The following is a 15,049-nucleotide window of genomic DNA, read 5'->3' as shown; positions in this document are numbered from 1 at the left end:
AGCTTCTGTTCCTTGGTTCCTTGGTGATCTTCATGGGGAAAGGCATCTATCTTCCCCCATCTATGATTGCTTCCGTGCCTGATCTGCTCTTTTTATAACTCAAAAGTGATTGGTTTAAGGTATACCCTACACTGATATGGCCTCATTAACATAACAAACCTCTATTCCCAAATGGAATCACATCTGCAGGTTTGGGAGCTAGGATTTACAACACATGTTTTGGGGAGACATAATTCCACCCATAACAGCTATAATAACTAAACACCAGTGTTTTAGCAGCTTAAGACAGTAAAATGTAGTGCTTGTTCAATGTAGTAGTTGGTGGGCTGGGATGTGGCGGGAGTTGGAGGTATGGGGTCTGTTCTGTGTAAGCACACAGGGACCCAGGCTCCTTCCATGATACGGTTCCTTCATCTACATCCCAAGGCTTCAAAGACACCCTGCAGTCACCTACTGACTGACAAGGGAAATCATGAGGTAGGTAACATGACAGCTAAAACCTAAAATAACCATAGCTAGAAAGAAAGGGTAATATACAAAATTTCATAACCCGGAGGTTAATTAATTGGAAAAGCAACTTTGCTATAAAACCAAAAAGCAAACCCACTGTGGTCGAGTTGATTCTGGCCCTATAGGACAGAGGGGAACCGCCCCACAGAGTTTCCAAGGAGCGGCTGGTGGATTTGAACTGCCAACCTTTTAGATAGCAGCCAAGCTCTTAACCACTATGCCACCAGGGCTCTGACTTTGCTATAGTCTTTCAAAAGTAGTGTAAGCAAACATTCAGAAACTGATAGATAACTAGCCAAGGTACTTGAGGGTTTATTTTCCAAAGCCTCCAGTTATTGAGGTAGACTGGCTCCTGTAAAACAAATAAGCAAACCAACAAAAAAAACTCTGAATATTGCCTAATTACTGTACCAAACTGATTTTTCTTTCTGAGTTCAAAGTAAATATAGTTGGCATTAATGCTATATGGGTTTCAGATATTCCGGAGATGAAAAGAAAACATTTCTAGCTCTGATAAGGGAAATTTTGCAACAGGAAATACAGATATTATATACTGCATTAAAAAAAAGTCCTTCTTGAATCCTGTGATAAACTGTAAAAAGTAAAATAATTTTTTTTTTTATTAGTAGCTACCTATAATTCTTCCATCCATAGGATAGTCTACATGTAAAATGAAATATTCTCCCAGTGCTTCAGGTATTTTAAATGGAAGCATTACTGCCTGGGATTCTAATTCAGAGAAATTAAGAGGATAAAGAGATTCAGTAAGCTGGCCAAAAAAAGCAGGTATCTGTCTCCAGAGCTATGTTTTCCATTTCATTTTGCACACGCTCGCGCACACACACGCACACGACAGCTAGTGCTATCACAGAATGCCTTCTAGGGACCAAGTTGTTTTCCTTGAAAACTTCCGCGGGGAAATTTCGTCTCTCTCATCCTGCTTGCTTCTCCATCAACTTCTGCGTCTGAATCAGAGTCGCCCTGCAGTTTGTGTCCCTGGAACATCATCAGTGTCTCACAGGGGCTTACACTGCACTTGGGCTGGATTGGTCAGAACAAAGCGGGGGAGGAGCCACTCTGAACCTTTTTCTTTCCCTCCACACACCGTAAAAATCAGCAGCCGGCACTCACAGCTTCTACCACGCAAAGCCGGCCTTGGGGCTGGGGCTCCGCAGCTCCCAGAGCTGCCCGTGTGAGCACGTGCACACCGCTTCGGCTCCAAGGCACGGCAGCTACTAGGAAAATTATTTTGAAAAGACTTGAATGCAAGGGGCTAAAGTAAAAGTGGAAGTGAGAACAAAACAGCAAACAACAGACTCTTTCAACTGAGGATGAACATGCTGAAGCCTATGGTTTTTAAAGTGCTAATGAGGAGAAGTGGACCTCAAGGGGAGTAAAAACCCCATTGCACGCTTTGGAGCTTTGACAGTTACTTAGGGGGCATACACGTTTTAGCCTCCTAACTTCCAGACAGACAAAGCATTGGAGAAAAGCACTGAGCTACCGACCCAGGAGGCTAAGTCAATTCAGGAGCGACTGGAAGCCCCTCGCGGCGAGATGAACTCCACTCACCACCCTGGAACGCGCACCTCTCTCCACTTCTGGAATCGCAGCAGCTACGGACTGCACGACAATGCCAGTGAGTCCCTGGGCAAGGGCTACTCTGACGGAGGTTGCTATGAGCAACTTTTTGTCTCTCCTGAGGTATTTGTGACTCTGGGTGTCATAAGCTTATTGGAGAACATTCTGGTGATTGTGGCAATAGCCAAGAACAAGAATCTGCATTCGCCCATGTACTTTTTCATCTGTAGCCTCGCTGTGGCTGACATGTTGGTGAGCGTTTCAAATGGATCGGAAACCATCGTTATCACCCTACTAAACAGTACAGACACTGACGCACAGAGCTTCACGGTGAATATTGATAATGTCATTGACTCTGTGATCTGTAGCTCCTTGCTGGCCTCAATTTGCAGCCTGCTTTCCATTGCAGTGGACAGGTATTTTACTATCTTTTATGCTCTCCAGTACCATAACATTATGACAGTTAAGCGGGTTGGGATCATTATAAGTTGTATCTGGGCAGCTTGCACGGTTTCGGGCATCTTGTTCATCATTTACTCGGACAGTACTGCTGTCATCATTTGCCTCATCGCCATGTTCTTCACCATGCTGGCTCTCATGGCTTCTCTCTATGTCCACATGTTCCTGATGGCTAGGCTCCACATTAAACGCATTGCTGTCCTCCCAGGCACTGGCACCATCCGCCAAGGTGCCAACATGAAGGGAGCAATCACCTTGACCATACTGATCGGAGTCTTTGTTGTCTGCTGGGCCCCATTCTTTCTCCATCTAATATTCTACATCTCTTGTCCCCAGAATCCATACTGTGTGTGCTTCATGTCTCACTTTAACTTGTATCTCATCCTGATCATGTGTAATTCCGTCATTGATCCTCTAATTTATGCACTCCGGAGTCAAGAACTGAGGAAAACCTTCAAAGAGATCATCTGTTGCTATCCTCTCGGAGGCCTTTGTGATTTGTCTAGCAGATACTAAATGGGAATAGAGGACATGCCAGAAACATACACAAGAGACTTCTTAATTCTTATGCAACCTGAACAGTGTACTTCAGCAACAGCTTTCTCTTCTGTCCAGAGCATTGGTTGAGAATGTCTATTATACAAATTTAACTGCATGATCTTCAGTATGAAAAAATGCCCAGTCTCTGTGTTATTTTTAATGTCCTGCTACTTTTTGGCTGTAAAACATTATTACATACTATGTGTTGTAGGCAGTATGGATTTACAAAAAGAAAAAAGTCCTTATTCAAAGCTCGACAACGTCTCTTTCTTATTATTCATAAAGATTTGACACTTTGCTTGTTTTAGCAACAGAGAAATCATAGCCTTATTAAATATAATCTAATAAATGGTTTCTGTATTACACCATACAATCTTGAAATGTAGAAATTTGATTCTAGCATTTGAGGGAAAAATATTGAAAAATAGATGTTTAGTCACTGAATAGATTGGCACCGTCACTGAAATTTCAAGTAATTAAGTAAGCTTTGTTCACTCTCCCTATGCAGAAGCAGAAATAAAGCTCCTCTTGAGTGAAAAACTGTTACCACAAAAATAAAAAAGTGAGATTCTGAGTCAGAAAACTGTGTGTGTGTCTCTAAGATAAAGAGATTCACTTGCCCATGTAAACAGTCTGGTATTCCACACAGGCAATTTGATTTGGGTGGGAGTGGGGGAAATAGCAGCTATGGCTATAAAAGTGTTCTAGAAAAATAAGTTGTCATGTCAAGCTAAACTTTCTCATACCAAATTACACCCAACCCACCATCAATAAAAACAAAGAATGGGAGTCTCCCTGCTGCTCTAGCCAGGAGCCCAGTGTCTGCCAAAATGTCCAGCAAAGGTGGTGTTGCACATAGTGACCTGGGTTCCTATTTAATAAAGAACTATACAGTTAATATCAAAACCTTTCATGTTTCACATGGACGTGACCTGCTGTTGACTTATTGCTTATTTCTTCAACTGAAGTTCAATTGCTGGTTATCAAGGACTTTAACTTTAAAAATCAAATCCACAGCACAAGTGCTCTTAGGCAATATTTGTAAATATCTAAAATAAGAGCATCTGTGGTAGTGGCCCATTCTGAGCAGGAAGGTAGGTACCTCCTGAACCCCAGAGGATGGAATACAAAGAAACTCATCCTCCACAGCCACAGTTTGGAGAGTAAAATCTTGTTTTGCTTCAAATAAACCCACACATTTAGCCACTGAGCAATAAAATCTGCCCTTTCCAATGTGTGGGTTCTTTAAAATAATGAGAGAAAGAATATGTTAAGATGAGCATTAACAGTAAACCATCATGGGATTTAATTGATGTTTTCAAATGCAAATGAAAAGAGGTAGTATGCAAACTACTTCTTAATTCAAGCCTCAGTGTTTTACCTGTTGATAATAAAGCATGAGAAAAACTTTCAACATTCACATGGAAACATTGCATTCAAGTATAATGGGTAAGTTAAAGTTTACAGATGAAAGAGGTACTGGAGATTTGTTCTAATGCCACTGTATTTCCTTTGCTTCGAAGTAAAAATAAGTATAAGGATTTAAATATAGACTAATAGACCAGTCAGAGCCCAAAGTTGTAGCAGGTCACAGATAGTGTTTTTGTCATTGCTACTATTCCTGTCCATTCTTTCACATAATGATTGTGAGAAATCCCAGGGACTGAAGACACAGAAAAGAGAGCTGTAAGTGTGCCACATCTTCTTGGTGTCTGTCCTTCCAGTCTATTTTATGTTTCCTTCAGTTGTCAGCTCAGATGCTGCCTGGTCCATCTACAACCAGTCCACTTCTCCCCCTGGAAGAAAATACTGGCCCCTTCATCTTGGAACTCCCATCTCTCGTGAAAGCAGTTTTTGCAGTGTTAAGCTGTGCATTAGTCATGGGCCTGGCCTGCTCCACCAGCCTCCCTACATGCCTGTGGCACGATACTGGATTTCAGTTTCTTTCAGTGCTTTCTCTTGCAGTAAAACCAAGATTTTCCCAGAGGGACAAGTTTTATCCTAGCCACCTCTTCTTATCTCCGTCCTGCATCCAGTGACATTAGAGCCCCACCAGCTCTAATTGGATTGTCACTGGATTAGTTGAGTGATGTTTTGGTAGAAAACTGTAGACTGAAGCAAGTATATTTACCATCAGTGCAAGGTGGAAAAGGAGAGTGAGAGCAGGACTGGGGGTTTGGGGGAAAGAAGCTGGAAATGCCTAAAATAAAGACATATAGTGACCATGACTGCTGGAAGAGATACAAAGGAGATAGTTACTCCAATTAGGGACCTTTCAAATATGTCAAAAACAAAGAACTGGTTTTTACAGAATTACCTGAGAATTTTCACCAAGCAGTTAAGGAAATTATATTTCTATACCGTTCACCATACATCTAATCAGATTGTGTTGTTGGGACCAGGCTTTAAAAAGTTACCCAACCATCACATTCAGACTCCAGTTTGGCTCCCTAGATCCTTACCAGTTCCATGCTGAGGTCTCACTTTCCCAGGGCCTACCTACTTTATTTGTATACTTTCTGTCTCCCCTATTTGAATGTAAGTGCCTTTGAGAACAGAGAATCGTAAATTTAGCAGACATTTTTTAGTCTCATATGTCGAACATCATGTGGGACTAACAATGTTTGGTATCTCAGAGAGACGAAAAAAATGTCCAATACACAAAATGTAAATAAAATATTTTTTTATTTCTAAAAGAAGTTTCCCCAATGGCCTCCTCCTGGGCATCCTGGATGCTACGTCTATTTCCGTCCTGGTAATGAGGTGGGGGCTGAATTTTCTCCTGTGATGGCTTCCAAGTCCTTGGGCCCTTGCATTACTTTGGCTGCCTACGGAGCAGGGACATGGGAGACACAGTGGTTCATATGGGGAGGGAACTGGGTAGGGCTCCACTGGGTTACACACAAGAATATGGGAGAGAGGAACTCTGCCATTTTTCTGAAAATCCATGACCAGCAAATGTAGAGTCAGAGCATGACGGAAGTAACAGGATGACACAAATATTGTTATACATGATATGCATCCTTAATAAAAGCCTCTTAGCAGATTTTGTGTTTTATATTTCTTTTGTGGGTTTTTTGTGTTTTTTTTTCCACTGAGGTTTTTTTTATTATTATTTTAAATATGTTTTTATTCTGCTGCATTACACTAATGCAAGGAGAAAAATGTAAAAAAAAAAATTTCAGATGTTCACATTAGTTTGATTCAATGGACCAATGGTTTGCTTCAAATAGAAAAAAATATTACCACATTCTATTGCATTCGTCCCAACCAGCCTAGCTTCACAGAATATCACTGCAAAGATCACACTTACAGTGGAATTAAGAGAAGAATAGAAGGACATTGCAACAAAATTATCAATGCCCAAGGAAAGAGCTTTGATCAGAGATCCACATAATGGCTTCACAAAAAGAATAAAGGAAAAGAGAATATTAAATGGCCAAAATCAGTCAAATTGAGGTATAAACAGACATGACCCTGAAATATTCTTAAAGAAGGGAAATAAGCATTGACCGCAAAAATGAACTTCTGAGAACGTAATTATAGCACTAGAGTGGTCTTTGAGAGAGGGCTGTTGTAAATTGTAGTCTATCAAATTGACAATATTTTTAAAAGCCAAATGACATCCAAAGTTGTTGAGGAAGCAGTAAAATAGATATTTTTGTGTTCTTTTATTCAGAAACATAAAATGATACAATTTTTTTAGGACAGTAGGCAATAAATACATTTATCCATTGATTATTTCCTTAGAATTCATTTTAGAAATGGAATTGCCAGGTTAGGAAGCACCACAGGTTGGAAATCTCACATCACCTCCCAGGTATACCTTTCTGAGGATCATTGATGTTATGTGTGATGTACTCACCCTCACAAACCCCAATATTTATTAATGATATCTTTCATCATTATACCATTGTGAAAATATTGGTATATGGGAAATGAACTTTTTGATGTCCAAGAGATAACTTTTGTTCTATTGTCTGTGTGGTAATTAACTTTTAAAAATTTATAAATACTGGGATGTGTGTACCTGTCCTTTAATCTTCTTTAAGGGTGGTGAGTTAGCATTTCAAGTACACTGCTAAGAAGGATATGCTCCAGATGTAGCTGGTTTGTTGGTTCGTTTTGGTTTTTTCTCTGTCTCCCTTTCCTTTCTCCCTCCCACCTAGCCTGGTACACCACCTCTCTTCCTTCCTGAAGGCCCCCGCTGCACTGCCATGGTCAGAAAGCCACCAGCCTGCCACTGCCCAAGGTCCATCCTGTCCCCACTGGCCAGCTCCCTCAGCACTGCCATGTTTTTTTTCCTTTCCCTTTTGTCATTTCTTTCTCCCTCCCATCTAGCCCCGTATGTCACCTCCCCTCCTTCCCACTTGTTTGTTTTTCCCTTTTATTTCTCTCTCCTGCTGAGCCCTGTATACCTCTTTCCCCTTCCCAGCAAACTCCCGCCATTCGGCTGCTGCTAGAGAGCCACCTGCCAACTGCCGCGCTCAGTCCATTCCACCACCACCCAATGGCTCCCACCGTGCCACCATTTTTTTTTCTTTCTCTTCTGTCTTTTCTTTCTCCCTTCCACCTTGTCCTGAATGTCACTTCCCCTTTCTTCCCATCTTCTACCCACATCTGCCCTGCCCCAGCTCACTGGCCCCTACCATACCACTGTTTATTATTATTATTTGTTTTTCTTTTTTCTCATTCTTCCTTTTCTTCCTCCCTCCCGCCTAGCCTAGGATGCCAACTCTGCCCCCTTCCTGCTGGCCCCCACCATGCTGCTGTGACTACAGAGCAACCAGCCTGTGGCTACCCTGGGTCTCCCCTACACTCACCTGCCAGCTCCTGCTGCACCACCATTTTTTCCTTTACTTGTTCTTTCTCCCTCTCACCTAGTCCCATACATCACCTCCCCTCATTTCACATTGTCCCTGGGCTCCACCCTGTCCCCATTTGCTAGCCTCCAATGCACTGCCTTTTTTTTTTCTTTTGTTCTTTTTTTCTCTTTCTTCCTGTTGTTTCTTCCTCCCACCTAGGCTCATATACCACCTCCCCACCTTCCCTCTTGCCCCTGCCATGCCATCACAGCTAGAGACCCACTGATGCACCAGCCCACCCCTGTCTGGGGTGCACCCCACCACCACAGGTTGGCCACCAACGCATCACCATTTCTGTTTGTTTGTTTGTTTGTTCTCCCTTCTTCATCACCTCCCCTCCCTTCCTGCTGGCCCCTGGGTCTGCCCTGCCCCCACTCTTCAGCCTCCACCATGCTATCATTTTATTCGCTTCCTTTCCTTTCTCCCTCTCATCCAGTCTTTTATGCCACATTTTGCCCCCCTCCAGCCAGCACTTTCTATGCCACTGCAGCTAAAGAGCCACTGGAGCACTAGCCTGCAGCTGTCTGAATTCCATCCCACCCCCACCCAGGCCCATGTTGTGTTGCCATTTTTTTTAATTCTCTGTCTTTTCTTTCTCCCTCCATCCTAGCCCCATATGTCACCCCCCCCACCCTTCCTATAGGCCCCAAAGTCCACCCTCCCCAACTTGCTGGACCCCACCAGGCCACCATTTTCCCCCCTTTTTTCTTTTCTCACTTTTCTTTCTCTCACCTACATAACCCCATGCTCCAGCTCCCCTCCTTCCTACCTCTGTCCAGGGTCTGTGCAGCCCCTACCCACCAGCCCCCACTGCACAGCCATTTTTATTGTTTTATTTATTTTTCTTTTTATTTCTTTCTCCCTCCTACATAGCCACGTATGCCACCTCCCCACACACCACTCTCAGTAAAGGACAGAACATCTAGAAAGAAACTCAGCAAAGAAACAAGATCTAAAGGCCCAAAATTAAACATCCTGGCCTCATAGACATATATAGAACCCTCTACTCAACAGCAGCAAAATATACACTTTACACCAATGCAAATGGAATATTCTCCAGAATAGACCACATTTTAGGCCACAAAGCAGCCCTCAGTAAAATCCAAAGCATAAAAATAATACAAAACATCCTCTCTAATCCATAGAAGTAGAAATCAATAACAGGAAGAGGTAGAAATCAATAACAGGAAGAGCAAGGGAAAAACTCAAATAGCTGGAAACTGAATAACACCTTGCATAAAAACAGCTGGGTAATAGAAGAAATCAAAAAGGGAATAAAAAAATTCCTAGAATCAAGTGAGATTGAAAACACATCATACCAAAACCTTTGCGACACAGCAAAAGTAGTGCTCAGAAGGCAATTTATAGCAATAAATCCACACATCAAAAAAGAAGGGCAAAAATCAAAACATTAACCCTACAACTTGAACAATCAGAAAGAGTACAACAGAAGAAGCCATAGTCACTAGAAGAAAGGAAATAATAATAAAGATTAGAGCAGAAATAAATGAAATAGAGAACAGGAAAACAATAGAATCAATGAGATCAAAAGTTGGCTCTTTGAAAAGATCAACAAAGTAGACAAACCATTGGGCAACCTGGTAAAAGAAAAATAGTAGAGGAAGCAAATAACCCAAATAAGAACATGGAGCAAGTGAAAACATATCCCTATGTTCATTATTTTAAATATAAAGAAAATTTGAACAGGCCAAAATATTCAGAGAATGCAAGGGGTGGAATTGGGTAGAAACATACAGTTTGTGGCTTTGGTAATGTTCTTATGTTGAGTGATGTGGTTTTTGTACACTTTAATATTGTGCTTCACAACTTAGAACTATATGACATACTCTATGTAATATTATATAAAAATAATGTATGTATTTTGTAATGCGCTTATTGAACAGGAACAAGTAAAGCCTCATTTATAACAAAGGATTCTTGGCACAACGCAATGAAAACAAAGCAAAACAAAGAGCTTTGATCTTTGATAGAAATGGTTGAATTTGGCCTGGGGATAATGAAATTAATAATCACAGTGTACAAATATTAGCAGCATTTTCACTACGAACAGACAGCTGGAGGCCCCACAAATGCAGAGCCAAGTGGAAAGTTTCAGTGGCTCTATCAATGAACTATTTAATGAGGTTTTATCTGGGGCTCAGCTGCAAATAAAACATTATGGTTAGATTTCTAAACAAAACGTTTTAAACAGTATGATACACTTCACTGTTACATTCAAATCACCATGAATATAATTAAAAAGTAAAAATATAAAAATAAATTTGGTCATAATTCCATTTAAAAAAAAAATCCTTATGTTTATGTTTTGTAAATAAATTTGACTTCCTAAATGAAAATGTGTTTTGTTTGTGAAACTGACGTTTCCAACTGACCCTATTAAGACAAAACACGCAGATTTCATATGAGTCTTACAATATCCTGGAGATATTTGGTTTTTTTATAGAAGGGGTGGAGCCCTGGTGACAGAGTGGTTAAGAACCCAGGCTGATAACCAAAAGGTTGGCAATTAAATCCATCAGCTGCTCCTTGGAAACTGTGAATCACTGTGAATCAGAATCTACTCGACAGTACACAACAACAACAACATCATAGGGGGGTGTTCTTTAAGATCTACGGCTTTTGGAAAAGGACTTCAGCCAATCCCCAGAAAAACAGCATGTAGAGAGCCAGGTAAATGAATACTATGACCTCATACTCCTTCCCTCTGATCTCCCATTGTCTATTGGAATTTGGAGGGCAAGGGAGTCCACTGATGAAGTCTAACATTAGCTTCCAAGGCACAAAGCACAGTGTAGCAGAGTGCAGAGTGGACCTGGGAGAGCAAACGGAAAATACCCAATGCAGAGGCAGAAAGGATGTTTGGATAGGCAATTTATGAAAGTCCACTATAATAATTAAGTCACAAAAATCATAAAATCGAAAAGAGTATCAGGACTTTCTTCCCTGGCCCTCCAGGCAGCCATTTAGAGTGTCTTAAACATTTTCAGTTTAGGGAGGCTCGCTATTTTGTGAATCGATACTTTCTATTTTCTAACAGTTCAAAGAAAAGTCTTTCCTTCATTGAGCCAAAATCTTCCTTTTTGACATCCATACTTTTATTCTTTATTGATCCTCCAGGATCAATACAAAAGACTTAGTTTCTCTTCCACATTTTCTGTCATTTTTTTATATTCCCAAAAGCACTATTCATTAAATAAAATATGCCCAATTCTTTTAACCACTATTTTTAGACTATTAATCATCCTGATTGTCCTTGGCTAAATTGTGGCTCCCACAGGTGTAGTGAGTTCAAGGAAATTTGGGGATCAAGGAATAAGATATGACCATGAGATAGCAGCATTGCACAACAAGCTGTTTGTTGGGGCTGACAATTTGGCAGCCACATGCAAGGGGTGGTCCACAGCAGGGGGTCTTCTAGAGGCAGAGAGCTACTAGGAGAGAAAAAAAGAAAATGGGGGAGAAAGAGGGCACGAAAACCTCTTCAAAGAAGAGGGTGTGGGCTTATGTGATGTTCTCCTGCAGCAAGGTGGGGAGTCACTGGATCAGAGAGTTCCAAAGGGCAACTCAGCTGGAGGTCCTTATAATTACAGGGCTTATCTAAGGTAGCAGGAGGAGCCCTGGTGGTGCAGTGGGTAAGTGCTCAGCTGCTAACTGAAAAGTCTGCTGTTTGATTGCACTAGCCGCTCCTCAGAAGAAAGATGTGGCAGTTGGCTTCTGTAAAGATTATAGTCTTGGAAACCCTATGAGGCAGTTCTACCCCATCTTTTAGGGTCGTTATGATTCAGAAGAGGACATGGAATGGGGGATATCATTGCTGATGTCAGAGGGATCTTGGCCGAAAGCAGAGAATACCTGAAAGATGTTTGTGTTTTATTGACTATACAAAGATCCGACTGTGTGGATTGTAATATATTATTGATAAAATTACTAAGAATGGGAATTCCAGAACACTTAATTGTGCTCATGAGGAACCTTTACATAGATCAAGAGGCAGTCACTTGAGTAGAACAATGGGATACTGTGTGGTTTAAAATCAGGAAAGGTGTGTGTGAGGATTATATCCTTTCTGTATGCTGAGCAAATAATCCAAGAAGCTGGACTATATGAAGAAGAACGGGGCATAAGGATTGGGGAAAGACTCATTAACAACCTGCATTATGTAGATGATGCAACCTTGCTTGCTGAAAGTGAAGAGGACTTGAAGCACTTACTGATGAAGATCAAAGACCACAGCCTTCAGTATGGATTACACCTCAACATAAAGAAAACAAAAATCCTCACAACTGGACCAATGAGCAACATCATGATAAACAGAGAAAAGATTGAAGCTGTCAAGGATTTCATTTTACTTGGATCCACAATCAACACCCATGAAAGCATGGAAGCAGCAGTCAAGAAATCAAAGGACTCATTGCATTGGGCAAATCTGCTGCAAAAGGCCTCTTTAAAGTGTTAAAAAGCACTTTAAGGACTTAGGTGCACCTGACATAGCCATGGTGTTTTCAGTCGCTTCATATGCATGCAAAAGCTAGACAATGAATAAGGAAAACCGAAGAAGAACCAACACCTTTGAGGTATGGTGTTGGTGAGGAATATTGAGTATACCACAGACTGCCAGAAGAACAAACCAACCTGTCTTGGAAGAAGTACAGCCAGAATGCACCTTAGAAGCAAAGATGGCAAGACTTTGTCCCACATATTTTGGTCACGTTATCAGGAGGGACCAGTCCCTGGAGAAGGACATCAGGCTTGGTGAAAAAGAGGGTCAGCAAAAAAGAGGAAGGCCCTCAATCAGATGGATTGACACAGCGGATGCAACAATGGGCTCAAGCATAACGATTGTGAGGATGGCGCAGGAGTGGGCAGTGTTTCACTCTATTGTATATAGGGTCACTGTGAGTTGGAACCGACTAGAGGGCACCTAACAACAACAACATGAGTTGAAATCCGCTTGATGGCAGTAGGTAGGGCTAGCAGATGTTGGGCACAGTTTTAGTGGGTGTCTAAAGCAGGCAGGCTCTAAGTAGCTAAAAATCTGCTTATTTGGGCTGTTTTTAAAATGATTTATTGCATACACATTTGAGTTTGGCACCAGCAGGCTTTCTTTGGGCTAACAGGCCTCAGCTAGTTATGAAGAAGTAAACAATATTAATAAGTTGTTTTAGGGGATTATTTAATTTTTCTATAGGGAGTTGATTTATTTCATGATTACCAAAAAAAAAAAAAAAAGCCAAATGCACTGCGGTTGAGTCAATTCAGACTTGTAGTGACCCCACAGGGTTTCCAAGGCTGTAAATCTCTGTAGAAGCATACTGCCACATCTTTCTCTCGAGGAACCACCAACCTTTCAGTTAACAGTCGAACGCTTTAACCACTGTACCACCAGGGCTCCATATTTTTGTGATTAATGATGATTTAACACCTTTTTGCAAGCCTCTAAAGGAAATGCTGTAAACGTGGCTACAACCAAATCACTAAAAGGAAGAAAAACAAAAATTCCACTGATTATCTCGTTTACTGAGTTCTATAGATTAGGACATTCACACTCGATAAGTTCATCTCCTTCAGCTCATTTGCTGTCTGTCACACAATTGATGATGCAGTGCCTCTTCCTGCTCAAATCTTCTGACCGAAACTCAGAAAGATGACTTTCACCAGTGCCTTAGCCTTTCGGAAGCAGATCACCAGGCCTGTCTTCCAAGGTACATCTGGGTGGATTCAAACTGCCAACCTCAACATTTCCCACTGGATAAGCAAGACTACAAGAGAATTTATTTGGTCCAGATGTAAGTCCTCAGATGGTATATGATGGACAACCTCCGAGTAACCAGAGAACTCAGCCAAGGCAGGATATGTATCAGGTGAAATAACAGAAACCAGTGCAATAGACATGAATGGAGATGGCCACCCATCTCCCAATTCCACCAAGGGACTATGATAGTGGTCCTCGTGTAGAACCACATGCCACAGCATGAACCACTTAGGTATTTGCTCCTGGGAACTGGAAATGAATACGGGACCAGAAGTGACTGGAGCAGAATCGCCTTGCTAGCAGCCCCCTAGACAGAAGTCCATCCCTACCTGCCACAGCATCCACTGAAGGTACTTGTCATGGATTGAGTTGTATCCCCCCAAAAATATCTGTCAACTTGGCTAGGTCAGGATTCCCTTGTATGATTGTCTATCATTTTATCATCGGATGTGATTTCCCTATGTGTTGTAAATCCTGTCACTATGATATTATAAGGTGGATTAGTGGCAGTTATACTGATGAGGTCTAAAAAATTAGATAGTGTCTTAAACCAATCTCTTTTGAGATATAATAAAGAAAAGCGAGCAGAGAGACATGGGGACCTCATACCACCAAGAAAGCAGTGCCAGGAGCAGAGCGCATCCTTTGGACCTGAGGTTCCTGTGCTGTGATGCTCCCAGACCAAGGGAAGACTGATGCATCACAAGGACCTTCCTTTAGAGTCAACAAAAAGAGAAAGCCTTCCCCTGGAGCCAACACCCTGAATTCGAACATTTAGCCTACTGGACTGTGTGAGAATAAACTTCTCTTTGTTAAAGCCATCCATTTGTGGTATTTCTGTTATAGCAGCACTAGGTTACTAAGACGGTACCCTAGGCACTGCCTCCCTGAGGCTGATTATTCAGCTCTTCCTTTGAGCTTGTGACCAGTTGTCCTAATAAATCTCATTTCCTAAAGTTGGTGAAGTCTTTTTTTTTTTTTCCTTCTTCTTCTGTTGTTTGCAGCCCAAGGGGGGAAAAAAGAAGAGAGAGAAATGCAAGAACTTTTTACTACTGAGGAGAGGACAGTGTGAACTTTAAAAATGTATTTTTCGGGAAGGGTAGAAAGCGTGAGGAAGGAAAAATTTGAAGACAGTGCTAAAATATTGTCAGCATCTTGGGAAAATTAAAGTGTGCTGTTCCCATTGAACGCTGTACCTGTAGAGAACATGTTGTACGCTTACATGATTTATAGACACAGTATCTTCCTAGACCTCTCTTCATAGAAAAAGTTTCAACAGATTTCTATTAATTTTTCCCATGAAGTTTCAAATGCAATAAGT

General features: G+C 41.4%; 1 protein-coding gene across 1 annotated transcript; it reads left to right on the top strand.

The window, feature by feature from the left end:
• The first annotated feature begins 1,639 nt into the window (after window positions 1–1,639).
• On the top strand, window positions 1,640–3,224 carry MC4R (melanocortin 4 receptor). The gene has a single exon (XM_049901888.1). It carries the CDS (start codon window positions 2,068–2,070, stop codon window positions 3,064–3,066), a length of 999 nt encoding a protein of 332 aa, XP_049757845.1. The 5' UTR covers window positions 1,640–2,067; the 3' UTR covers window positions 3,067–3,224.
• The last annotated feature ends 11,825 nt before the right edge of the window (window positions 3,225–15,049 follow it).

The sequence above is a fragment of the Elephas maximus genome, chromosome 11, assembly GCF_024166365.1.
Source record: "Elephas maximus indicus isolate mEleMax1 chromosome 11, mEleMax1 primary haplotype, whole genome shotgun sequence".
NCBI classification, from domain to species: Eukaryota; Metazoa; Chordata; class Mammalia; order Proboscidea; family Elephantidae; genus Elephas; species Elephas maximus.
Note: the sequence above shows the minus strand (reverse complement) of the source record. Positions and strands in the feature narration are given on the sequence as shown.

Bases quoted from the DNA above. Each gene is read 5' to 3' on its own strand.
- MC4R (XM_049901888.1), top strand. From the start codon at position 2,068: ATGAACTCCACTCACCACCCTGGAACGCGCACCTCTCTCCACTTCTGG.